Source organism: Tamandua tetradactyla, chromosome 1, assembly GCF_023851605.1.
Source record: "Tamandua tetradactyla isolate mTamTet1 chromosome 1, mTamTet1.pri, whole genome shotgun sequence".
NCBI lineage: Eukaryota > Metazoa > Chordata > Mammalia > Pilosa > Myrmecophagidae > Tamandua > Tamandua tetradactyla.
The window spans coordinates 184,958,011-184,985,017 of NC_135327.1; the positions used below are offsets into that span (position 1 = coordinate 184,958,011).

Consider the following 27,007-nt stretch of genomic DNA (forward strand, 5'->3'; position numbering starts at 1 on the left):
AAGAGCTTGAATCAAATTGATTAGAAAATCATCAAAATATCAATAGAATCCAGTTACTACAATGCCATGCTTCTAAAATGATTTAATACTTTGGTCATTTAGACGAAGTCATAGAATTTAAAAATAAAAATTAATGTAAAAAGCAAGTTGTAAAAATATAATAAATACAAGTAAAAGACATAAGTAGATATTTTATGGAAAAAAATTAAAATGGCTAAAAGATGAAAAACATCCATTTTTACTCATAATCAAAGAAATATAAATTTAAAAAGTGAAAAGCCATTTTCCCAGCACTTAAATAAAAGTAGAAGTTGGAATAAAATCTTAGTTAATGATGGCAAGGGTGCTATGAGACGGGCACTACATATACAGACAGTGGGAATTAAATTGTTTATACACTTTTATTAAACGATGTGGGTTAATGCATCAGTAGCCTCAATTGTATTTTTTCTGATTCAGTAATTCAAGTTCTAAAAATTCAAGGACATAATCATAAGAACATAAGCATAAATGACACCAAACATATTCATTATTTTAGTTGAAATCTTAAGGCTCTATTCAGCAATACAGCTCATTCAACAGTAAAGGGATAATTAAATAAATAGTGATGGATCCAAATATGGAAATATCACATTAATTGAGAAGTATTTTTACAAAATGAAATGATGGTTTCTCGTGCCTGGAATGATGGGGGCACTGAGGACAAGAGTCTTTTATTGCCACACATCTCCAAAGGCATTTCCCTGCCTGGAGCACTCCACTGAAGCTATCATAGTGAAGGAAGGGTGCTGTGCAATGCACCTTCTACCAAAAGAAGACACACATTTCTGAAGCAATATATGGCATTTGAGTGTGATGTAGTGACCCATTCATAGATGACATAAGAAAAAATGAAGTTTGAGAGGCCTCAGAGTACAAGAAAGCTCTTCTGCTGGTCTGGTACGATTAGCTTTGTCCTTCAGCCTTATGACCAAGCAGATCTGATTATGTTCCCGGTGTCTGGGGGCAGGTTAGAATGCTGAAAACAGCCTTCAGCAAGAACTGATGAAGGATTCACAGTGCCGGCCTGCAGATTTGGTTTTGTTTTTCCGGCCTGCCATGCCTTGCCAGAGCCATCATCTGGGGACTTACTGGAGGCCTGAGAAACCATCATGCTATGTCACACAACAATGCTTCTAACCAAGGAGCCTAATTCATGGCAAAAGAAGTTACATTATGGGCCACAGATGATGAGGATGACTGGTGCTATCATGTACCCAGCACCGAGAAGCAGCTGGCCTTATAACAGTGGAATGACCTATTACAATTCACATATGCTTTTAGCTGGTTAAATAAGCCCTTTCAATATGAAGTGCTACCTGCAAGATTGAGTATATTCTTTGAACTAACACAGTATACAATGCCATTCCTCCCTGAGCCAGAGTACATGAGACAAGGAACCAAGTCGGAGAATTAGGGATGTCACATCTCACAAACACTTAATGAAGGGTCCAAATGTTTGCTTCATGTCCCCATTGAATAGAGAATTTAATATGCAATAAAGAAATGCTGGCACCAGCAGAATAGTAGTCCTACTGAATCTGAAGCTTAGACTAACAGCTGGTCATTATGGTTCATAAGTTCACTGGGTAAACAGGCAAAAAATAAAAACGAAAAAAAGGGGTTATGCTTTTAGCATCATAAGATACATCTGATGCATCAGTTCATGTCTAATGGCTTCACCTGTCCCTTGTTCCAGCTGCCACTGTGGTGAGTGGCTCTACATGTGCTCTGGCTTTAGAGAGGTACAGCCAGACCATGTTCACATTGAGTCTGTACCCCATGCTTTTTGCCTCCTATTCCAAGGCTTCCTTATTGACATTGCTGGGAGGCGCTGCTCAGCACCATGCCTGTGCGTCCTGTGTGGGGATGTGGGGACAGTTGACACCCTTTGGGGCAAAACTTTGACCAGTTGGGGAAAAGAGTGGGTGGACAACTTTTCCTCCTCCCTCTTCTGCCCCTTCCTCTTCTCTAAGGGATAGTTTTCTGAGACTGTGTACATATTTTTGGAGGACAGTCCCTTGGATTGAACAATCAGTCACACTTAACGGAAGCCAGCTCAATAATACATCCTAATCTGGGTTCTCCCCATTTTGCTGCTTCACCCTTCTTGTTCCACATCCTTCTCACTGGTATTGTATGTCATAATAAAGCAACAACACATAAGTCCTCAGCCTCAGACTCTGCTTCCTGGGATATCCAGGCTAATACAACCAGCAATGTGCAAAAGGCGTGGGTGAGTATGCATGCACACACACACACACACACACACACACACACACACACACACACACACAGGCAGACATATCCACACGTAAAAATACTATTGTAGGTATAAAGGGAGGTTTTTTGAGAAGAACTTACAGAAAAAGTAGGAGGAAGAAGACAACAATAAGGACAGAGGAGGAGGAGGAGGAGAGGACAAAGAGGAAGGAGAAGAAGAGGGGGAATAAGCAGCAGCAGCAGAAGGGTATGCATGAAATGATCCCCCAAACTCTCATTATTCCACATTGAAGTGTGCTTGGATTGGGCACAGATGGATGAAAGGCCTCCAGGAAAGGAATCCTGTCTCCCATTCCACTTTTCATTTTTCTAGGGAAGTTGGGAACTATGCAATGAACTTGGTCAACTATGCATCGACAGGAGCATCCTCAGCATGGAAATAACTAGAATCGAGAGCTCAACTAGGGAAGTCTGCACACCAAGCCGGAGATTTTGTATTCTTCCTTGAGCTGGCTCAGTTTGGCTTAGCTAAGCTTCTGTAAAAGGGAAAGCAAAAAGAGTCACTAGGGACTTGAAGCAAAATATTTGTCTCTTCTCATCAGGGATTATTTGTCTTAATTTCGAGAGGAAATAAAATTGTTTCTACGCAATGATTGTAGGGAGGTATACACCTGAAACCCAGGGAATCCCTTGGACATATCTTTATATCGCCATGTCCAGTGGTAAATGTTCATGAAAGACTACTGCATTTCCATCCAGAAAGGACCTAGAACTCAAATCCCCAGGACTGACGATTGGGTGTTCCCCCACCCCTCCGAACCCTACCCAGCTGAGAGGCTGGCATAATGTAAGGAAACCCGGAATGAGTAGTGGAGGGGCAGGTCATAATTACCACTGTAGCCCAACAACTAGCGGCAGAACCAAGGTCTGTAACCTCCACTCATATTTCCCTTTTATAGTATCATATATATTTAGCTTTTAAAATTTAATTTCCTATGCTTTCCTCTTCCTTGCTTGCTCTTAAGATTTTGCTTCTTGTGATCTTCAGTGTAAGTCTGAAGTATCTGCCATTATTATTTTTTTCTGAATTTTTTTATTGACAAAATATAACAACATAAAAAACATGAACATTCTTAACATATGAACATTTCATTCTTGGTATGTAATCAATGACTCACAATATCATCACCTAGTTGTATAGTCATCACCACCATCATTTCTTAGTACTTGGATGGGAGACTGCCGTTATTTTTTTGATACCATTTCTTCTTATTCTCTCTACCTTTGCCTTTCTGGAGCTCCATTAGATGTCTTTTGATCTTCTCATTATCTATCCATACCTCTTAATTATTTTTTATATTTTTCCTCTCTTTTCTATATTTGGCTAATATCCTCAGATCTGTCTTCTAATTCAATAAATTTTTTTATCAGCAATATCTAATCTCCTGTTTAGCTTACCCATGAGATTTCAGTTTCAGTAACTATGTCTTATTATTATTTTAGATGTCCTATTGGGTTCTTTTAAAAAATCTACCTTTTCTCTTTTTCTTTGTTTTATCTTCTTCCTAAGGCTTTTATTTTCATTATATCTTTATTAATTATTTTTATTATAATTATTAATTATAGTTTACAAAATTTTGAACTATTTTGCTTCAAAGAGTAATTCATTTATTTCAAGTTTGTGAGGCTATAATTCCATGTTTTTTTTTCCTGCTAGCTGACTCAGAGTAAATTGTTTCTTCATGTTTTGTGACATTTTTGATTGTAACATCTTTAGAAATTTTTTTTTCCTATGAGAATTCTTTATGGTTGTGGTATAGAAGCATCTGCCCCAGAGTCCTTTTGTTTGTTTTGCCAGATATTCAAAACTCTTATCAGTCTGGGGCCAATTTTTATTTTCATTTTCTCAGTTTGGAGATTTTCATACCTCTTAGTATATATTCAAAGCAGACAGTTTCATTCAAGGCACAAGCTTAATGTTCTCATGTATCAGTGGAGATTCTTCTCCATTCCGAGCTCAGGCAGGAGCACTCAGCTTCTTTGTCGTCTTCCCAAATTGGTAAGTAGATTTTTTTCTAGTGGCTTAATCAGAGGTTTCACTTCCAATTCCCTGCCTTTGGAGAGCCCAAGTCCTCATCTCTTATACCTCTGTGGGTGCCGAGATGTGGCTCCCAGACTGCTGAGAGTCGGAGATGGACCTGGGTAACTGCGTCATCAGCTCATACCTTTCCACTTGAAGTTTCAATTCCTGCTTAGTTTCAGAACTTGTAGGATTAAACTCCTTGTTGCAATCTAAATTATGCACATTGAATAATCTTATATAATTTACCCATTATTTCTAGGAATTGGATCAGAATATTCAGATCTGCTACCCTGCCAGAACAAAAATTCCTGATGAATCTTGTGATTAGGGTAAGTACCTGTTGTTCTCGAGTGCCCTCTACCGAACGAATGATTCATGGTTAAAGGAAATAAAGAGATGCAGCTTTTCATTGCTCTGTAATTTATTCGGACATAATTAATAATTTATTAGGATGGCATGACAGTAACTACTATTTTGATTGGAATTTCAGTTCGCTCAAAATAACCTCCTGGTCTCTGTGCGCCCCAAGATGAACAGATCACAGAGACAAACAAACTTAAAATTCATTCCAGATAGATTGCCTGATCGTCTCCACTGTTCCTTCTTGCGGAGCACTTAGAAATTGAGTTTCTTTGGGAGGTTGAGTCTTGTGAAACCTTACTTGATGCAGTCATCTTGGATTTTACATTTGTCCCTTTACATTCTCATATCAAACAGGCAGTTGGGAAGTGCCAGCCAGGGGCTGGCTGGAGTCAAAGGGAGTAGGTGGTAAAAGATGACAAGGAGACACATTGACAAGAGAAGTCACATTCAGAGAAAGGTGGGGTTCATACAGTTCATGGGTGAGGATGATCATTACAGTAGGGTTTCGTAAAATCCCATGCTGTAATGTGACAGATATTCCTTCTCCCAGGAATCCCTTGCTTCCTTTGAAAGGCCTCATTTACATGTTTCCAATCTGGTAATAGTAGATGTAGTGGATATTAAAGGTCACAATAAAGAAAGGATTTTGAGCATAAATATCACAAGAACATTATTTCATATTTTTTTCTTAGAAACAAAGTAGTCCAAAGAAATATCTTTAAGCATAAAGTAAGTAAATAAGCCAAAACGAATGTTAAAGGAATTTGAGTATAATTTCCCATGACAGAGGTACTGACTCTGGGGATATTCTATTCTCACAAGCAGATTTTGACAGCGATGCTACAAGGAAGGCTATTGATGGTGATATGAGCAATATATTATTTTTTCTGAACCTTCACCTCTCTTAACTTCTAGTGAGCATGGCATTAGTGCAGCGCAACGAAAGAATGATTGTAGGAACACTACACATGTAAGCATACCATTGGTGCCAACTATCTTCTTTTTCTTACCTATTTTCACTTGTTTTTCCCCTTCAACCCTCAATAACATCTCTTTTTAAATCACAGTCTGCTCTCACTGTGTCTCCTACCTGCCAAGAGCCTGTTGCTTGCAGTTTATCAAGTTGATCCTCTTGGGTTCAGGTAATGGAACACCTTGACTCTAACTGGCTTAAACAAGAAAGAAATTTATTATTTATTATTTCATATATAGGATGTCCAGAGTTTGGGAGACCTCCAGGTACAATAGAATCCTTTGACTCAATCACGTCATCAAGGGCCCAGGTCTCTTCTGTCTCCTCCCTCTGTCATCCTCTCTGAGTTGGCCTTATTCCTGAGCTAGCTCCCTTCATGGCTGAACGATGGTTGCGGCAGTTTCAAATTTCATCTTCATGTATGATTCTATGCAGGAGGAAGAAGTGGGACCATCTCGTTCTCTTTTTTTTTCCTTTAACACCTTTATTGAGATATAATTCACATACCATACAGTTCTCCTATTTAAAACATACAATTTGGTGGTTTTCAGTATATTAACAGAGGTGTGTGATTATGGTTACAATCTATCTTAGAACATTTTCATCACTTCAAAAATAAATCTCTTGCCCATTAGCAGTCATTTTCCAGTTCTACCCAATCTGCTCCATCCCTTCCCCATCCCTAGGCAGCCTCTAATCTATTTTCATCTCTAAAGATTTGCTGTTGTGGGTATTTCATATAAATGGAATCATACAATTTTAGGTCTTTCGTGACTAGCTTTTTTCACTTAGTGTAATGTTTTTAAGGTTCACCACCATATCTGTCTTGAATCCCCTTATTTAAGGAGAAGGAAATCTTTCCTAGAGATCTCTCAGCAGACTTTCCTGTAAGACTTCCTGGTCTATATTAAGCTACATGCTCAATTCCTAATCCAATCACTGACAACAGAGGAGGGATTCCTATGTTTAAACTGATGTAAACCAACCCCTAGTGCTGGGGATGGGGTTATCTAGTCACATGCAATGTAGTCACAGGCAGGCAGGAGCTGGGAAGGTGAGAGGTGGATCCTTGAACAAAACTGGGTTTCTATTAGGAAGGAAAATGGGGGATATGGATGTTGGATAAAGAAGGAAAGTGTACACTACATTTAGATAATACAACATAATAACTGCAAATGGAACTCAGAATCAATGGTGAAAGAGGCTGCATTTACCTTTGGCTTATTTAGTCAATCAGTTTCTCCTTCTTCCTAACTTCATTCAGCACCTATAAACATCACACTCTAGGACAGTGGGTTCACCACTGCCACCATCACTAGCTACTCTATACCCTACCCCTTGTAATGAATTCTACCACCAGGTTAGGTGAGCTGCCCAACTACAGGGGACTCTGGGACATGGCAAAGGCAGGGTAAAGTAACCAAGAAGTAAGAGTCACACATTACCCTCATTCCAGCTATTCAACAGACAAAATTTGGCATGCTACCTTTGCTGTCCTAGATTTATGTGCTTGATATATACAACTGGGAGAGATATTGCAAGGTTGCAAGGTCATGTGTATGTACGAGAATACCAAAGAAATAGAGCACATGTATATCTTGTCAGTGAACCCAAAATTGGAATGTGGAGCCAACTTAAACCTCAGTTATTTCTCGCTTGGTTTAATCTTCTATTCTTCCACCCTAGGGGATGGTTTGATTGGGGATTTAAGTAGTCTTTCTTGTTGTGTGGCCCTGTCTCATCCCCTTGGCTCTTGCCCTACTTCTAGAAAAGAGGTTATTTCCCTCTGACATCTTTAATAGCAGGTTCTGAGCCAAGAGAATGTTACCTCAAGATTGAATGTTACACCAGGATGGTCTGTCATATTGGGAAAATAGTACACATATTAATACGTAAGACTCTTCCAATCCTGGAGACTATTGGATTGGTTGGCACATTTTCTAAAAGGAAACTGACTTTATTTTGTAGGCAACTGGATTTAATACTTTCAATATGTAGTTTATTTCAAAATGTACCAAGTACCATGTGTGGCAGTGTGTTAGATGTAGAATGTTGTTCTCCAAGGATACAGGCAAGAGCTGGAGATTGAGACCAGTTCCCAAATGCGTGCTAGGAATTAATGTTTTGCTTCTTGAGAGCCTTACTCGATAGTTAGCAATACAGAACAAAAACATGGGAAAAGGAGTGCATACGCCATGCCCTTTTTCTCTGGTTGTGCACATCTGAATATCTCTTTGGCCTTGCCTATCACTTGGATGTGTCATTCAGCCTCAGGCATTATGTCTGTGGAGCTGGTTCAGGCATATAAGGGGCCTGGTGTCAGTCTCTTTCTCTAGCATCAGAGATAGTTGTCATGGACCATTAGGTACAGCTTTTAGGGACTCTTCCTAACTATGAGAGGTGAGTAACAGAAAGTCTTAGGGATGCCTAAGCCAGAGTATCAGGTTTCTGCTGGGCTGCAGGAAACCATTTAAGGCTGGCTAGTGATTGAGTCTGACAATTTTGGTAACTGTGTATGTTATAGTAAAGAAGGGATTGGAAGAGAGTCAAGTTGGTATAGGTTTCCAAAATTCCAAACTGTACATCTACCTGCAGGAGCACATACAGAAAGGCCATCATTATTTCTGATATCCCCATTCTTTTTACAAAAATATATGATTAGTAGCTGAAGTGAGTGATGCAGACCAAAACCGTTAGAATTCATCAGGAAAGGAGCAGAGTGAGGGACTGCACAAATGGTCCTATTCAAACAAAGTGGGAGGCAGAAAAATTGTTCAGCTTCAGCATTCAATCACTGGAAAGTGTTGAAATATCACTGTGCCACAGGTTGGATTCTCTAGGAAGCAGGTTCTAAGATAAGTGTATTAGTTTCCTATTGCTGCTGTAACAAATTACCACAAATTTAGTAGGTTAAACAACACAAATTTGTTACCTTACTGTCCTGGAGGTCAGAAGTCAAAACTGGGTGCTAAAGACTGTAGTCCTTCTGGAGGCTTCCTTTTCCAGATTCTAGGGGCTGCTATTGGCTCATGGTAACTTCCCCATCTTCAAAGCCAGCAACTTAGCATTTTTATCCTTTCTCGCTGACCTCTCTCCTCTCTCTTATGAAAAATTTTGTGATTACATAGCGCCCATCTGGATAAGCCAAGATGATTTCCCCATCTCAAGATCCTTAATCCATCTGCAAAGTTTGTTCCGCCATGTAAGGTAACATAGTCACAGGTTCCAGGGATTAGTACATGACATCTTTGGGGGTGTAGGAGGAGGTCATTATTCTGTCTACCACAAAATGTTTAGTGTTAGGATCATTACCTGTGGAAGGGAGAGGAAGGAAGGAGGATTTAGTGGAAGGAGAATTCAAGCTGTGAGGCAAACCTGGTATCCTCGGTTGACTTTATGAGGAGCTGTGGGACTAGAATAGCCTGTCAGATGTACCTTGCTTTGGGATGAAATGACCAGACTTTTAATCCCCTTCTTAGAAGAATCATTTAACGTGGGCTGCCTCCATATTAAGGTGGCAAACCCTGAAGGGGCTCACAGCTGTTGGCTGGCTGCCCACAGCACTTTCAGCAGCTGGACAATGAATTCAGCCTTAAAGAGGCATCTAGATGGTGTATCTCCATGTCCACCTCTCAACCGTGGAGATGGTGCTTGAAAACATCCTTTGAAAGATTTCCATGTTTTAGTGTCATTCATGTCCTTATTCACTTAAAAGCTACCTATTTAAAATGCAGCTTTCCCTATATTCCCTCACAAAGTAGGGGGAGGGTGGGAGGTGACGTTCTTCATAAAGCATGGATTTTGCCTTTTTCATTTATAACTGCCTCCCCCAGAAGGGTTTGAGTGGGCAGTCATTAGCTTAACCAAAGTGACCCAGAATGGGAAGTTAGTATAGACAAATATTAATAATGTGAATTATATAACTTAAAAAGTACATGGGAGGCTACAACATTAATTTAAAATGTCGGTAAATACATCATATAATGGATACAGTTAAATCCTCAAAGATGTATTTGAGACTCATTCCCCTTTTGATACAGGCATCCCCCATTTGGATGTGACAAATCTGAGTTACAGGACTTATTGATTCTATCCGTACATTTATGCAACTTAAGGAGAGAATAAAATGGTCTCTCTTAGAGACCTACCATAGCCCTCAATCCACTGCTATACTCTTCTTCTTTGTATATGGGATGCTATGGAGGTGTCACATTTTTTTCTAATCAGATAATCCATGTAGAGGTCTGGGAACATCTTTCTACTGGAACACAACAGGCCCATATCAACATCTCCATTCACCGCTAAAGTAGGCCGAAGGGCTGCACCCAAAAGATACGTCCAAGTCCAAACCCCTGGGTTATGTCGATTTACTTGAAGAAAGGGTCTTTACAGATGTAATCAGGTCAATGATCTAAAATGAGGTAATCTGGGATTATCTGAGTGGGCCCTAAACCCAATGGCAGGTTTCTTTATAAGAGAAGGGGAGGGAGATTTGACACACAGGAGAAGGCCATGTAAAGATGGGGGCAGAGGGTAGAGTGATACTTCCTGCCATAAGTTCAGGAATACCTGGAGCCACTAGCAGCTGGAAGAAGCAAGGAAAGATTCTTTCTTAGAACATTCAGAGGGAGTGAAGTGCTGCAAATGTTTTGATTTCAGAATTCTGGTTTCCAGAACTGTGAGAGAATAGAGTTCTATTTTGTGGTAATTTGTTATGGCTTTAAGCCATCAGGGTTGTGGTAATTTGTTATGGCAGCCCTAGGATACTAATACAACCAATGTACTGGCCATAATCAAACGTATTTAGCCTTCATATTTAAGGAGTAAACTAACAAGCACGACAGATTTTGCCACAAAGAGCTTAAATTTTCTGATGGATTCATTGAGCACCCCTCGATCATTCTGGGATGATGCCTATTGTGCTATGCATGACCTCCACCTTCACCCCTCTGCCTCTCTCCTGGGGTGTTGTTTGCTCCCCAGTGGCATAGGCCTGCCACATTCCCTCATGGGCATTCTGGACATCTGCCTTGTGATGCCTAATCTTTTCAACAGTATCTGATTCTTCAATGCAAATAAAACCAGGGGTTTCTTTTTGCACAGCTCAACTGTACCCAATTGTTACCCTCAATGCCCTCTTCCCTGAACTGCAAGAGAGTCATTGCGGTGGCATCGATTTTCAGTGGAAAACTGAAACCTCACCCCAGTGCTGGTTCTTTGCTAGAATTCTTGCCCTGGCTGACCAGTGTTCCAAAGACAGATGGCCTGCTCCCTATAGACTTGGTGCTTTGAGTAACTCTTTCTGCTTTCGCCAAGTACATATTCTTTCTTTCAAGTTACCAAAGGGATCCCAGGGAACAGGTTTCTGGTTAGCTGGTGGTTGCTTGAGATATAGGCCATGGCCATGAAAAAATAATAAACAGCAATGCTTATTGAGCGTTAACTATATTCTATACATTTTTCTAAATGCTTTACATGTATGGACTCATTTAATCCTCATGGCAATCCTATGAAGTAGATCATTTTCATTATAGGAATTGAGGTATAAAGAAATTAAGTATATTGTTCAACTTCTTCAACTAGTATGTGGAGATTTGAGACTCAAATTCAGGCAGCTTGGTTCCAAACTGGCGCTTAACTACTATACTGCCTTGTTACAGACTAAGCGGCAGTGTGAAGTGCATATCCTTAGCCTTGTTAGTACTCTGCTGTCATTGAAGTCAGCCAGTAAGTCACGGGAAGCTGGATGCATGGAACCATCAATGCCGTGTGCATGACCAAAGTTACACAGCTGTATCATGTGACCACTTACAGGTAAACATATGTACACGAATACATGTATGTGTTTATTGGTCAAACTCATATCCATATGTGATGCAGATGTCCCAGCAAGACTGGCTTTTGATCTTAAGGGGATGAAGATGTAGAAATTAGTATGCAGATTCCTGCTGTTCATGTATGAACCAAAACAGAAAAAAACAAGCCTTAAAACAATGACAACAAAAAGTATACATATATGTGGAAGTTTTTTCTTTTTTTTTAAAGCTTCTTTTTAGAGTTTCTGATTGGAAAATTATGGAAAATTCATCAGCTGAACTTTTCTCACTTTTAGGAGCTACTGTTTTGCTGAAGCTCTAAAGCATATGTTTAGTCTGCCCATTAGGCAATCCAGCATCAGATCCCAGAATTTTCTAGCCAACAGGCGAGCAGTTCAGCAACTCATTTTCAGACACACATACTTTAGATAGCTGGAAAGGGAGAGTTGAAAATAACTCATTCTCACACACTCTCAATATCACAACATGTAAGAGGTTTGAGATTTTTTTTTTTAGTGATGTTCTTCAGTCTCCTAATTTACAGATGGAACCTCAGGAGAGGGGGCTAAAAAGTTCATATGGCTATTTAGGGTGGCCCAGGGAGGGTTAGAACCTGGCCTGGAGTTTGCCTAACTGCACCGCAAGCTCTTTGAATTTCCTCACTTTTCATTAAACATTAATTTAAAGGGAGATAAGAAGGATGCATTCTGCATTTAGTAAATGAGGGAACTAGATTGTAAGCTCTATGAGGGCAGGAGTCATGATGGTGCTGTACATGAGGGCATCTCTAGTGCCTGACACAATGCCTCGCACATCCTCACCACTCAGCAAATGCTGGTTGAGCAAATGATGGAAGGAAGGTTACGATAGAAGCCCAGATTGCCTGGCTTGATTCTCACAGTCATTTGGGGGCCTTGTGGGAGGAAGACAGAGACTTTGAATGCTGTCTGATGATGGCATTGACTCTGGATTCTCTATAGCATGCTTAATTTTTTTTTTTAATTCGAGCAGTTATAGGTTTACAGAAAAATGATACAGAAAATACAGAGTTCCCATATACCTTCTCCACCTCCCACACAGAGTTTTCCCTAAAATTAACATTTTGCATTAGTGTTACCTTTGTAACAGTTGATGAATCATTATTATTAAAATTATATTATGAATTATACTCCATAGTTTACATTAGGCTTCACTCTTTGTGCTGCTTAGTTCTATTCTGAGTAACTTATATACAAACAAATCATTTTAGCCCCTTTCAAGTATACAATTCAGTGGTGTTAAATACATTCATACTATTGTGCTGTAGCACTCTTGTTCTCTAGAACCCATTCACCGTATACTGTGGCCAGAGAGGTGTTTGAAATGTAAACCATGTCATGGTCATTCACCTCCCATTTGGTGTTAAGTCCAGACTCCTCACCATCATGGCTTACCTTGCCCACCTTTCCAGTTTGATCACTCCTCAGCTCTCTCCTTCACCCTCATTGACCTCTAATGTGCTAAACTGCCTCAGGCTTTAGATTTTTTGCACTGCCTGTTCCCCCCTTCTGCCACCAGGATCTCTCTCTCTTCCTCTTGATGTTTGTTACCTTGGCTTAAACTGCTCTTTCTTGCCATTTAGGTCTCAGATAAATGGCCACTTCGAGAGGTCTTCCTTAGACTGGCTAATTTAAAATAGCTCTCCTCCACCCCACTCCCTTTATCTCATTCTGTTTCATTTTCTTCATGGCACTCATCACCATCTGAAATCACCTTGTTCATTTAGTTTATCTATTTTTCCATTTAGTTCAAGTTCTTAACGGTGTTTGACATGGTAGGCTTTCAATAAAATATTGTGCGCGAATGGATGAATGAATGAATGAATGAATGAATGAAAAATGCACGCAGCCTCAAGGATGGTGTTGTACAGCACCAACGCCAGGATGGCCCCCGCTAACCCCACTCGGCCTGTCGCGTCAGTTCCGGGATCTTGCCTCAGCCCCTGGCCCGGGCAGCGCGCGCAGCCTCGCGGCGGAACCTGAGGGCGGTGGCAGCTGTTTCCCTTGAAGGAGGCGGGGAATCTGGAGAGAGGACACAGGAAAGGCAGGGCCGTGAGCGGGACCCGCCGTGGTAAGTGCGGCCGCGCTAGGGCGGGGAACCGAACCGTGGGCGCTCGGATGAAAAGCTAGTGGAGGGTTTCGGGATGTGGGGCGGAGTCGCAGGAGCCGAGCTACGCAGGGAGCCGCCGGGACCCACGTCGAAGTGTCCACGGTATCAGGACCCAGGCCTTGGAGACCCGGCCGCGGATGCTGGCGGCAGCAAGGCTGGAGGAAGGGAGGGAGAGAGGGAGGGAGAGAGGGAGGGAGGGTTGGGTAAGCGGGACCGGGGAGAAGGAGTGAGGCAAGGAAAGAGCTTCAGCTTCGCACTGATCGGGTGGTCGTTGTCTCGGAGACCACAGTTTTCGCTGCTCGAGTCAGATATCCTGGGTTCGAGTCCCAGCCCTGTGTGACACCCCCCCCCCCCCAAATTTATCGCTATCTTGTTAGGTTTTGGCGTACTTATTTGTAAGATGAGGTGAATAGTCGATTGGTTCATTCATTCTAGGCTCTTTACTTGGTACTGGTACTGGGCACAGGTGGATAGACAGAATCTGCCCTTGAGGCGCTTACTGTCAAGTGAGAAAATAACCATCTACAGGTCTGGGGGATAGAGTACAATTAGAATTTGAAAGTTTTTTTTTGACAAAATGAACTGCTTTTCCAGTGAGATGTTAATTTGAACATAAAAAATTAGACTTACTGAGATTGGGGATTTAGTATTCTGTTAGTTATTTAGAAGGAATATACATCGTTAGTTAATTTTATCATGACGATTTACGTGCTAGAAAAATTTACTAAGTACGTTTACAGCTATGGCCAAACTAGGTAATCAGAGTAGGTGGTGGTATCCTTATTTTACTAATTAAAAAATAGAGATTAAGGTTAAATGACTTACCCATACTCACCACCAATAAGTGAGGACTCTTGAACTAATGCTACGTAGCGTGGATATTTCTACATTTTTTAGTAATACATAAATCATTCATATATTAGATAAAGGGAGTTCCACTGGGTCAGGTGTGGTTATTAAACTGACTTTTATTGACTTACTGTCCTCTAACTTACTGGCCTTCTGCTCAGTCTCTACCCTCACTTTATCTGTACCCAAAAGTTGACCTCCTTTACAGCTATGAATTCTAAATCTATGTCTTCATCCAGATAATTTCTCCTAGCCTCAAAATGCTAAATTCAGACATCCCCTAGACAGTTCTACTTGGCTGCCCCTACCGGTATCTCAAATTTAGCATCTCCTAAACCACATACACTTGATTTCCAAACTCAACATTCCAAGTCTAAATAATTGCAGTCATTATCCAACCTGTTGCCAAGCACAAAACCTGTTTTCCTTCCTCCTCTCTCACCTCTTGCAAGTGTTATCATATTCTGTTTTCTAAAAAAATCCCAAATCCATTCTCCCTATCTGCATTGGCTCTTCCTTTATTCATGTACCTAGAGATTACGTCAATAACACTCCATTAGCTTTTTTTTCTATCAATGAATATTTCTCTTTAGCTTTTAACCTCAGCTTCCTCTAGTCCGTTTTCCAAACTAAATGATCTTTCTACTGTCTGAATACGATCATATCACTCACTTGCTTAAATCTCTTCAAAAAAATTTTTTTTTGGTCATCTTCAATGTAATTTCCAAAGTTTTTCATAATGATTCAAGGACTTTCTTCATTCCCTCCCCTCTACCCCCACCCCTACCCTTTATCTAAAAAGCACTGTTTCTCAGTGTGGTGTGCTTGTTGACTTCCATTAAAATAATGGGAGTACTTGTTAAAAATGAAGATGATTGGGCGGGCCATCGTGGCTCAGCAGGCAGTGTTCTCCTGGAGACCCGGGTTTGATTCCTGGTGCCTGCCTATGCAAAAAAAAAAAAAAAAAAAAAAAAAAAGTAGATGACTAAGCCCAATTCCAGAGTAAATCATAATCTTAGCAGAGTAATGGCCTAGAATCTGAATTTTTAAAAAATTATTTTATTTTATTTTTTTAAATACCAAAAAACACCAAGCAAATGTAAACATTCCTATTTTGAGCATTCCGTTCTACATATATAATCAGTAATTCACAATATCATCACATAGTTGCATATTCATCATTATGATCATTTCTTAGAACATTTGCATCTATTAAGAAAAAGGAATAAAAAGAAAACAGAAAAAAATTCATACATACCGTGTTCCTTACCCCTCCCTTTCATTGATCACTAGCATTTCAATCTAAATTTATTTTAACATTTGTTCCCCCTGTTATTTATTTTTATTCCATATGTTCTACTCATCTGTTGATGAGGTAGATAAAAGGAGCATCAGACACAAGGTTTTCACAATCACATAGTCACATTGTGAAAGCTAATCATTATGCAATCATCTTCAAGAAACATGGCTACTGGAACACAGCTCTACATTTTCAGACAGTTTCCTCCATCCTCTCCATTACATCTTGAATAACAAGGTGATATCTACTTAATGTGTAAGAATAACCTCCAGGATAACCTCTTGACTCTGGAATCTCTCAGCCATTGACACTTTCTCTCATTTCACTCTTCCCCCTTTTGGTTGAGAAGGTTTTCTCAATCCCTTGATGCTGACTCTCAGCTCAATCTAGGGTTTTTCTAAGTCCCTTGATGCTGAGTCTCAGCTCATAGAATCTGAATTTTTAATAGGTTCTCTTCATTTTAACAAGTTCTGTGCTAAAGTTTGAGAGTCCCTATTCTAATATCTAGTATATCTGTTCTAGATAGTCTTCCACATTTAACCAGCATTTTATCCATTCTTAACTACTTCCTGAACACATCCTGTTATGTTTTATGTCTTTGTATGTGTCAGGCTCTTTAGCTCCTTCTTTACTTTGGGAACTCTTACTTATCCTTCAAGATTTAGTTTAAAAATGACTCCCTGACCATGCGTTCCCCCCACTCCACTCTCGTTTAGGTTAGGTTCGTTCTTGTAGAATCTCGTAGGGATTCGTGCTCACCCCTCAACATCCATCCCACTGTATTGTAATTGTGGCTTTTACAATTGTGAGCAGTTATGAATAGACCTACTCCCTGCTCTGGCACTCAGCACAGTCTGGCACACAGGCACTTATTAAAGCTCTATTGAACGAAGAGAGTGATTTAGAGCCATGTGGATAGGAGCTGTTTGAGACTCTGAGATGTATCTTTGGAATCCTTTATACAAAAGCTTGAATTGTGTGCCAGATTCACCATAGGGTGGGCTTGGCACTGGCCTCTGTGGCTTCTGTTAAGATTAGAATCTTCTGTGGAAGCAGCTTTTTCATCTTGGCCTATTTACCACACTCACACACAGACTTAAAAAATTTTTGCTTAAACTTTTATGTGTTTAGAAAATAATTTAGAAGCTGTGTTGCAATTTTAAAAAGAAAATAAAAATCACCCATCATCCCACAACCAAGAGGGAGTTACTTTTTAATTTTTTGTCTATTTATATTGGTACTTTTCCCATTTGTGTTCATGTTTGAATATAATTAGGATAATACTAATTTTATATGGATTTTTCATCCTGCTAATTTCACTTAACATATTGAGTACTTTCCACATCAGTGAAAATTTTTAGTGGCAACATCCTATGGCTACATAGCTTATTCATTCAACAACTGTTTACTGAATGCCTGTTGTGTGCCAGATCTTATTTTAGGCTCTGGCGATACAGCAGTGACCCCAACAAAGTCCTGACTTTCATGGAATTTACATTCCAGTGGGGTAAATCAGCAAATAAATATAGGATTCATCACATGATAAGTGCCATGAAGAAAACAAGACAAAGATATACTTTGTCACTTTGCTTTTTAGAAAATGTATGCTAAATTACTTCCTTACAGGAGTGTGTGATGTGTCTGTCTCATTTTATCTTGTTATTGAAGAATATGATCATTTGAGAAAAGCATTAGTTTTATAGGTGAATAGTGAAAGTTCATTTTAATTTTCATGCTATTGATTATTCTGGACATTGAACATTTTTACATAGCCACATACATTTCTTCTCCCTTGAATTTTCTTTGTATGTCCTCTGCTAATTTTCCTACTGGGGCCTCGTGTTTTCTTCTAATTTTGAATAAGACCTTTATGTTACTATATTAGATATTGGGCCCTTTATATAATGGACGAACATTCTTAAGAGTGGTATAGTGAAATTGTAAAAAGAAATTAAAAACAGGTATGCTGGATTTGCCTTCCTTTGCTCTCCTTTCTCCTATTACAATGAGCAAAAAGTAGCTGGAGAAAGAAGGGAAAATGTTTAAGTAGAAATAAGGGAAGGAAGAAAGGGAGGAGGGCAGACAAAGAAGGAGGAAGGAAGGTGAGTGTTTGGGTGGATGGGTAAGAGTATGATCATGATGAGACAAGTAAGAAGATGAGAAGAGGCCAGAGAGAAGTGGTAAGAAAGAAAAGGAGTTAAGGAAGGAAAGACTTCAGAGAAGATGAAAGAATGGAGGAAGGCTTAATAGGGACTCTATATGATTACCTTGGATAATTTTTATTTTTTCTTTCTCTGGCTTTACTTAGCATCAAATCCCTAGGAGAAGATGACTGTGTTCTTTAAAACTCTTCGAAATCATTGGAAGAAAACTACAGCTGGAATCTGCCTGCTGACATGGGGAGGTCATTGGCTCTATGGAAAACACTGGTAAAGATCTAGCAGCCCTTTGACCCCATCTTCACCCCCAGCAACAAAACAGCCTAAAAGGGCTGAAGTTAAAATTGTGTTCAGCTGTGTTTATGTCTAGAAAACATTATGATAAAGATTAATATGTGTTATTAAGAACAAAATCAAATCTTGTAGACAGTTTTGTATACTTGAAACTATATGGAACCACTAACACTCATACTTCAGTGGATATTAATTACAGAAGTGAGACTGGAAGGGAGGCTATTTGTCTCCATTTTATTTCTAGTTGAAGAAATGGAGGCCCAGCCCAGGGAGAGAAAACTCACTTATCAAGTTAGTAGTTAGTAGAGATTGGAACTCATGTGTTCCTGTGGGATTTTATGACTTCAGTTTCTTACTAAGTCCTTTTGATCTGCCATCACTCCACTTACTGAATCTGTTTACTCTTAACCCCTCCATCTTTCTTCATCTGTTACATTACCTAGTTAATTTAAATGAAACAAAGACTTTTCAACCCCTTTATTTGAATAAGGAATTCAACAGAATTTTGGGCTTTCTTAGCTTTTAGGCATGGAGGGAGAAAAAAATGCCAGAGCTCCTCTTCTAGTTTAATTTGTCTGTTAAATAAACAGAGAAGCTTTATCTAAAAATGATTTTAATTATTTAGGCAGCCAATTAAATTGCAGTATTTTTTTGGGGGGTGGGGGGTACTTGGTCTGGGAATCAAACCCGGGTCTCCCGCATGTATGACGAGCATTCTCCCACTGACCCACCCAAATTGCAGGATTAAGGGCTGCATCTTTTTTTTTTTTTCAGTGTTCGAACATTATTGTATTACAGTTAGGTAGTATTGTTATCCATTTCTGAATTTTTATGATCAGTCCCATCGCACAATCTGTAGCTCTTCAGTTCCAATTACCCAGTATCCTGATGACCTCTGTTCTTAACTGAAATTATCCAAGTTCATTCATTAATGTTAGTTCATATCAGGAGACCATACAGTATTTGCCTTTTGTTTCTGGCTAATCTCACTCAGCATAATGTCCTTAAGGTCCATGCATGTTGTTACATACTTCATAACTTTATTCTGTCTTAGAGCTGCATAATATTCCATCATATGTATATACCACAGCTTGTTTAGCCACTCGTCTGTTGATGAACATTTGGGCTGTTTCCATCTCAAATAATAATAATTATAAATGGTGGTGCTGTAAACATTGGTGTGCAAATGTCTATTTGTGTCTTTCCCCTCATGTCCTCTGAGTAGATACCTAGTACCTAGTAATAATATTGCCAGGTCATATGGCAATTCTATACTTAGCTTCCTGAAGAACTGCCAAACTGCCTTCCACAGCAGTTGTACCATTTGACATTCCCACCAACGGTGGATAAGTGTGCCTCCTTCTCCACATCCTCTCCAGCACTTGTCATTTTCTGTTTTATTGATAATGGCCATTCTGGTGGGTGTGAGATGATATCTCATTGTGGTTTTGGTTTGCATTTCCCTACTAGCCAGGGAAGTTGAGCATCTTTTCATGTGCCTTTTGGCCATTTGTATTTCCTCTTCTGAGAAGTGTCTGTTCAAGTCTTTTGCCCATTTTGTAATTGGGTTGTCTATCTTTTTGTTGTTGAGTTGAACAATATATATTCTGGATATTAGACCTTTATCTGATATATTGTTTCCAAATATTTTCTCCCATTGTGTAGGCAGTCTTTTTACTATCTTGATGAAGTTCTTTGATGCACAAAGTGTTTAATTTTGAGGAGTTCCCATTTATTTCTTTTTTTCTTCAATGCTAGTGCTTTGGGTATAAGCCAAATAGGAAACTGCCTCCTATTATAAGATTTATAGGATATTTCCCTACATTTTCTTCTAACAGAGTTATGGTTTTAGAGCTGATGTTTAGGTCTTTGATCCATTTTGAGTTAATTTTTGTGTATGGTGTGAGATATGGATCCTCTTTCATTCTTTTGCATGTGGATATCTAGGTTCTCTAGGCACCATTTATTGAGGAGACTGTTCTGTCCCAGGTGAGTTGGCTTGACTGCCTTATTAAAGATCAATTGTCCATAGACGAGAAGGTCTACATCTGAACACTCCGTTCAATTCCATTGGTCAGTATATCTATCTTTATGCCAGTACCATGCTGTTTTGACCACTGTAGCTTCGTAACACGCCTTAAAGTCAGGTAGTGTGAGGCCTCTGACTTCATTTTTCTTTCTCAGGATACTTTTAACTATTTGGGGCACCCTGCTTTTCCAGATAAATTTGGTTATTGTTTATCTATTTCTGAAAAGTAAGTTTTTGAGATTTTAATTGGTATTGCATTGAATCTGTAAATCAATTTAGGTAGAATTGACATCTTAACTATATTTAGTCTTCCAGTCCATGAACACGGTATGCCCTTCCATTTATTTAGGTCTTCTGTGATTTCTTTTAACAACTTCTTACAGGTTTCTCTGTATAGGCCTTTTGTCTCTTCAGTTAAATTTACTCCTAAATATTTTATTCTTTTGGTTGCAATTGGAAGTGGAATTTTTTTTCATGATTTCCCCCTCAGATTGTTCATTTCTAGTGTATAGAAATACTACAGATATTTAAGTGTTGATCTTGTAACCTGCCACTTTGCTGTACTCATTAGCTCTAGTAGTTTTGCTGTGGGTTTTTTGGGGTTTTCACCATATAGTATCATATCATCTGCGAACAGTGAGAGTTTTACTTCTTCTCTTCCAATTTTGATGCCTTGTATTTGTTTCTCTTGTCTAATTGCTCTGGCTAGAACTTCCAACCACAATGCTGAATAACAGTGGTGATAGTGGACATCCTATGTCCTAAAATCTTGTTCCTGATTTTAGGGGAAAGTTTTCAGTTTTTCTCCATTGAGGATGATGTTAGCAGTGGGTTTTTCATATATTCCCTTTATCATGTTGAGAAAGTTCCCTTCTGTTCCTATCCTTTCAAGTGTTTTCAACAGGAAAGGAGGTTGAATTTTGTCACATGCCTTTTCTGCATCAATCGAGATGATCATGTGGTTTTTCTGCTTTGATTTGTTGATATGGTGTGTTACATTAATTGATTTTCTTATGTTGAACCAGCCTTGCATACCTGGGGTGAATCCTACTTTGTCATGGTGTATAATTCTTTTAATATGCTGCTGGATTCAATTTGCAAGAATTTTGTTAAGGATTTTTGCATCTATATTCATTAAAGATTGGTCTGTAGTTTTCTTTTTTGTGATATCTTTGTCTGGCTTTGGTATGAGGGTGATGTTGGCTTTGTAGAATGAGTCAGGTAGCTTTCCCTCCTTTTCAATTTTTTTGAAGAGTTTGAGCAGGATTGGTACTAATTCTTGAATGTTTGATAGAATTCACATGTGAAGCCATCAGGTCTTGGACTTTTCTTTTTGGGGAGCTTCTTAATGACTGATTCAATTTCTTTACTTGTGATTGCTTTGTTGAGGTCGTCTATTTCTTCTCGAGTCAGTTTGTTGTTCATGCCTTTCTAGGAAGTTGTTCATTTCATCTACATTGTCAAGTTTATTAGCATAAAGTTGTTCATAGTATTCTCTCATTACTTCCTTTATTTCTGTAGGGTCAGTGATTATGTCTCCTCTTCCGTTTCTAATTTTATTTATTTGCATCGTTTCTCTTCTTCTTTTTGTCAGCCTTGCTAAGGGTCCATCAATCTTACTGATTTTCTCATAGAACCAACTTGTGGTTTTGTTGATTTTCTCGATTGTTTTCATATTCTCAGTTTCATTTATTTCTGCTCTAATGTTCATTGTTTCTTTCCTTTTACTTGCTTTGGGGTTAGTTTGCTGTTCTTTCTCTGGTTCTTCCATGTGGACAGTTATTCCTCAATTTTTGATCTTTCTTCTTTTTTGATATAGGCATTTAGGGCAATAAATTTCCCTCTTAGCACTGCCTTTGCTGCATCCCATAAATTTTGATATGTTGTGTTTTCATTTTCATTTGCCTCAAGATATTTACTGATTTCTCTTGTAATTTCTTCCTTGACCCACTGGTTGTTTAAGAGTGTGTTGTTGAGCCTCCATATATTTGTGAATTTTCTGGTGCTCTGCCTATTAGTGATTTCCAACTTAATTCTTTTATGATCTGAGAAAGTGTTTTGTATGATTTCAGACTTTTAAAATTTATTGTGACTTGCTTTGTGACTTGGCATATGGTCTCTTCTTGAGAATGATCCATGAGCGCTTGAGAAAAAGGTGTATTCTGCTGTTGTGGGGTGTAATGTTCCATAAATGTCTGTTAAGTCTAGCTCATTTATTGCATTATTCAAATTCTCTGTTTCTTTATTGATCCTCTTTCTAGATGTTCTGTCCATTGATGAGAGTGGGGAATTGAAGTCTCCAACTATTATGGTACATGTGTCCATTTCTCTTTTCAGTGTTTTCAGTGTTTGCCTCATGTATTTTGGAGCGTTCTGTTCGGTGCATAAAAATTTATGATTGTTATGTCTTCTTGTTGAATTGTTCCTTTTATTAATACATAGTGTCCTTCTTTGACTCTTTAAATTGTTTTACATATGAAGTCTAATTTGTTGGATATTAGTATAGCTACTCCTGTTCTTTTCTGATTGCAATTTGCATGAAATATTTTTTCCCAACCTTTCTCTTTCAACCTGTGTTTATCCTTGGGTCTAAGATGCCTTTCCTGTAGACAGCGTATAGATGGGTCCCGTTTTTTAATCCATTCTGCCAGTCTGTGTGTTTTGATTGGGGAGTTTAATCCATTAACATTTAGTGTTATTACTGTACGTGCAGTACTTTCTTCTACCATTTTTCCTTTTGGATTTTATATGTCATATCTAATTTTCCTTCTTTTTATCTTTACTGATAGTTTTCATTTCTGCACTCTTCTCCACACCTCTCTCTCCTGTCTTTTTCTATCTGTCTCTAGTGCTCCCTTTAGTATTTCTTGCAGAGCTGGTCTCTTGGTCACAAATTCTCTCAGTGATTTTTTTAGTCTAAAAATGTTTTAATTTCTCCCTCATTTTTGAAGGACAGTTTTACTGGATTTAGAATTCTTGGCTGGCAGTTTTTCTCTTTTAGTAATTTAAATATATCATCCCACTGTCTTCTCACCTCCATGGTTTCTGCTAAGAAATGTATGTATAGTCTTAATGGGCTTCCCTTGTATGTGATGGATTGCTTTTCTCTTGCTGCTTTCAAGATTCTCTCTTTTTCTTTGACATCTGACATTCTGATTAATAAGTGTCTTGGAATACGTCTATTTGGATATATTCTCTTTGGGGTACGCTGCACTTCTTGAATTTGTAATTTTAAGTCTTTCATGAGAGTTGGGAAATTTTCAGTGATAATTTCCTGCATTAGTTTTTCTCCTCCTTTTCCCTTCTCTTCTCCTTCTGGGACACCCACAACACACATATTTCTGCCCTTCATGTTGTCATTCAGTTCCCTGAGTCCCTGCTCATATTTTTCAGTTCTTTTCCCTATATTTTCTTTTGCTTGTTGGAGTTCAGATTCCGTCCTCCAGTTCACTAATCCTATCTTCTGCCTCTTGAAATCTGACATTGTATATTTCCATTGTTTTTTTTATCTCTTCTACTGTGCCTTTCATTCCCATAAGTTCTGTGATTTGTTTTTTCAGACTTTCAATTTCTTCTTTTTTTCATTCCTTGCCTTCTTTATATCCTCCTTCAATTCACTGATTTGATCTTTGATGAAGTTTTCCATGTCTGTTCGTACATTCTGAATTAATTGTTTCAACTCCTGTATCTTATTTGAATTTTTGGTTTGTTCCTTTGACTGGGCCATATCTTCAATTTTCCTAGTATGATTTGTTATTTTTTGCTGGCATCTAGGCATTTAATTACCTTAGTTTATTCTGGAGATTGTTTTCACTTTTTTTTACCTAGAATATTCTTGCTGGATGACTTTGTTGTCTGTCTGTTCTTTGACATTCAGTTCAGCTTATTCTGGACCTCTAGCTTAGTTTTTGTTTAACAGATCAGAATATTTCAGTTCTTATTTTCTTGTTCTTTGCCCTACTTGTATGATATGACTTCTTTTACTCCCTTAGGAGGGTCTACTTAGGTATTACAGCCCCAGCCAGATTTTCCCAGACCAAACTAGCCTCCTGTCAGGAGGAAAGAGTCACCTATGTCAGTTTTCCCTGAAGGTGAGACCCAGCAGATTGAAAGGCTTTCCTATGAAGCCTCTGGGCTCTCCAGCAGGTCCCACCAGCGTAAGGTAATGTGGTACCTTTAACTTCAGCATACTCTCCCTGCTGGGGGCGTGGTAGAGACAGAGGAGAGATTGTAGTTTGGTTTTAATCCTTGACTTTTCCAGATCCTGGGGTCTGAACTCCTTGAGGGAGGGATTCCACCTGAGCTGGGCCCCACCCCTCTCCTGGGGAAGGCACAGGCTCCAGACAAACACTCAAACAAGCTTAATTCTGCCTATGCCTGGGGCAGGGGAGCCCGAGAAGCCTTGCAGCTGTGTCCAAAGAGCAGCGAAGCCTTAGAAATACAGCCCCCAAAATAAAAGAGAAAAATCCTTTTTAGAGCAGGACCCCGTTCTTCGGGTTTGCCAATCAAGAGCTTAAGTTCATACATTGCTCTGTGTATCTCCAGGTCCTATGTTGTCCCTCCTTTCCTTCAGGGCCCCGACCTTTTCAAATCCAAAAAAAACCTGTTTTTTTTTTTTTTTTTCTTTTTCTGTCAGCTCTGCCCCCTGTGCCCAGGGGCAAAAACTAGCGACCTCCATTTTTACTGGAGGTTCAGCTGAGCTGGGGGCCTATTTTTAGTAGTCAGAATTTGTTAATTAATTCCACAATTGGAGTTTTGTTGCACTTAGCCCCTGTTGCTGGTAAACTCTGGGAAGCAGCCTGTGGGGGAGGAGTGCCAGCTGCCATGGCTTGGGGGACTCATGGTTCTGGCGGGGCTTGCAGCCGGTCCGGTTGGTCCAGACTGGAGTATGCTGTGTGTCCAGTCACTGACGTGGCCCCAACAGTTGTCATGTACTGTTTCTGGCTATTTATTAGCTGTTCTGGAGGTCGAACTAAATCCCATACCTCGCTAAGCAGCCATCTTGGCCCTTCAATTCATTTAATCTAAGGGCTGCATCTTAAGTACATAACAACACTTTGAAATTCAGATATCTTAAATGACTGTTTGTCAAATAGAAAACAGAACTGTGATACTTTTAGTGTAAATATCCACACTGGAAAGAAAATTCATACTGATACTTTTGTGAATGTTCTGAATTCATCAGTGTTAGAAATAACTTTATGATACAGAATGATGTCTGCTTTTCTGCAGCTGTAGGGGAACACAGATCTTTTTCCTCTTCTTTCTAAGTATTCTCAAGGCTAAGTGCTCACATTTCATTGGCTAACCTCTAAATAAAAGAGCAGATCCTAGAAGCATAAAATCTGTAATATATTTTAAAAGGGCAGAATAAATGTTTTAATAAATGGAATATGAGGCATATGATGTTAACTTCTCCCTTTTCTAACTGCACTTGAGTCCTCAAAGAAAGGCTCATACTCCTATGGAAGTAGAAACTTCTTTTCTTTTGCAGGATCACCCAATCTAGGTCATGGGCTAGCTCAATCAGGAACAATCTCCCAGTCATTGAGGATTAATACTGTTTCTACCACTGAGGGAAGATTTGAGGCATTAACCTTGCCTCAGTTCAGGATGTCTTTAGATGTACCATAAAATTTCTTGTCAATGTACTCTTGAGACTTTAAAAAAGGCTCTTTAAGGTCATCAGGTCTCCATCACTAAGTGAGTACTGTGACAGCTTCATCTGAAACAGCTTTAACCAGAAGTTTGGTAGGATTGTGGAGACTAAATTTTGGTTGGTTTCCACCTTGGCATTCACTCTTACTGCCCCAAATGTAAACTATTATTGTCCTATTGCTATTTTTCTCAAACTTTTCTCCTGGGTGTTCTGGTACTATTTAGCCTTTTTTTTTTTTTCTTTTCCAAATCTTTATATTGCCAACCTTTTCTTTTACACAACCTATTTTTTTCCCCACGGAAAATTTTATGCTTAAGTCTTCTTGGGTAGAAGCTTCCCTGCCCTTTCAAATGGGCTGTGAGGTGAGATTGGCATTTTCCTAGCTCCCCAGTACCTTTTCTATTATTCTTCGATTCATTATAAAATCTCTTCTCCTTTGAGGCTCAGAATATCTGGCTATATCATAATACCATAAATCTTCCAGTTTTTGTTTTTTTTTAATCTTAGCTTAGTCTTTGGCGACTAGCTTATCAGTGTCTTTTTTTCTCCAAGTTCTGTTGTTGCCCTCAGTGCCCACATGTATTACGTATCTAACACCCTATCCTTGACTTCATCTATTCCAGGAATTTTCACTATTACTCCACCCTCTTTCAACTCATCTCACTCTCATTGACTGAGTGCTGAACCTTCTTGTCACTTACCTCTTTCACTTCTAAAATAAGGCACATTGGTATCCTCGTTCAAACTACAACCTTTTATATTCCAGTTTTCTTATTCTCTTACTCCTGTTCGTGAATGTTAAGACTTCTCATCTCTTGACCCCAACATTTTCTTCCCTTTCTAGCACTCTTCCCTGCTTCTTTACTTTCTTCATATCAGAGTCTTTGATCCAACAATTCACATACTCAGCTCCATTTTTCACATGTTGTACTTGGCCTTTTTAATCTCTCGTTTCCACCTCTTCACAGCCAAACTTTTTGAAAAAGTTGTCTCTGCTTCCCCACTTTATAGTGATGCCACATCCTGTCCGATCTGCATTACAGTTATTCTCACCATTTTATTCCTCATTCTT

At 39.1% G+C, this 27,007-nt stretch overlaps 1 protein-coding gene across 3 annotated transcripts in view; it reads left to right on the top strand.

Moving 5' to 3' along the window:
- Positions 1 to 13,492: 13,492 nt before the first annotated feature.
- Positions 13,493 to 27,007, top strand: part of AGK (acylglycerol kinase) — a 101,733-nt gene continuing 88,218 nt past the window's right edge. Inside the window, exons 1-2 of one of the 3 annotated variants that reach the window (XM_077147887.1) lie at positions 13,493 to 13,606; positions 18,103 to 18,223. In XM_077147887.1, the coding sequence (XP_077004002.1) occupies positions 18,123 to 18,223 (101 nt within the window). In that variant the 5' untranslated portion in view covers positions 13,493 to 13,606; positions 18,103 to 18,122. The other 2 variants (XM_077147897.1, XM_077147905.1) reach the window with 2 other exon arrangements.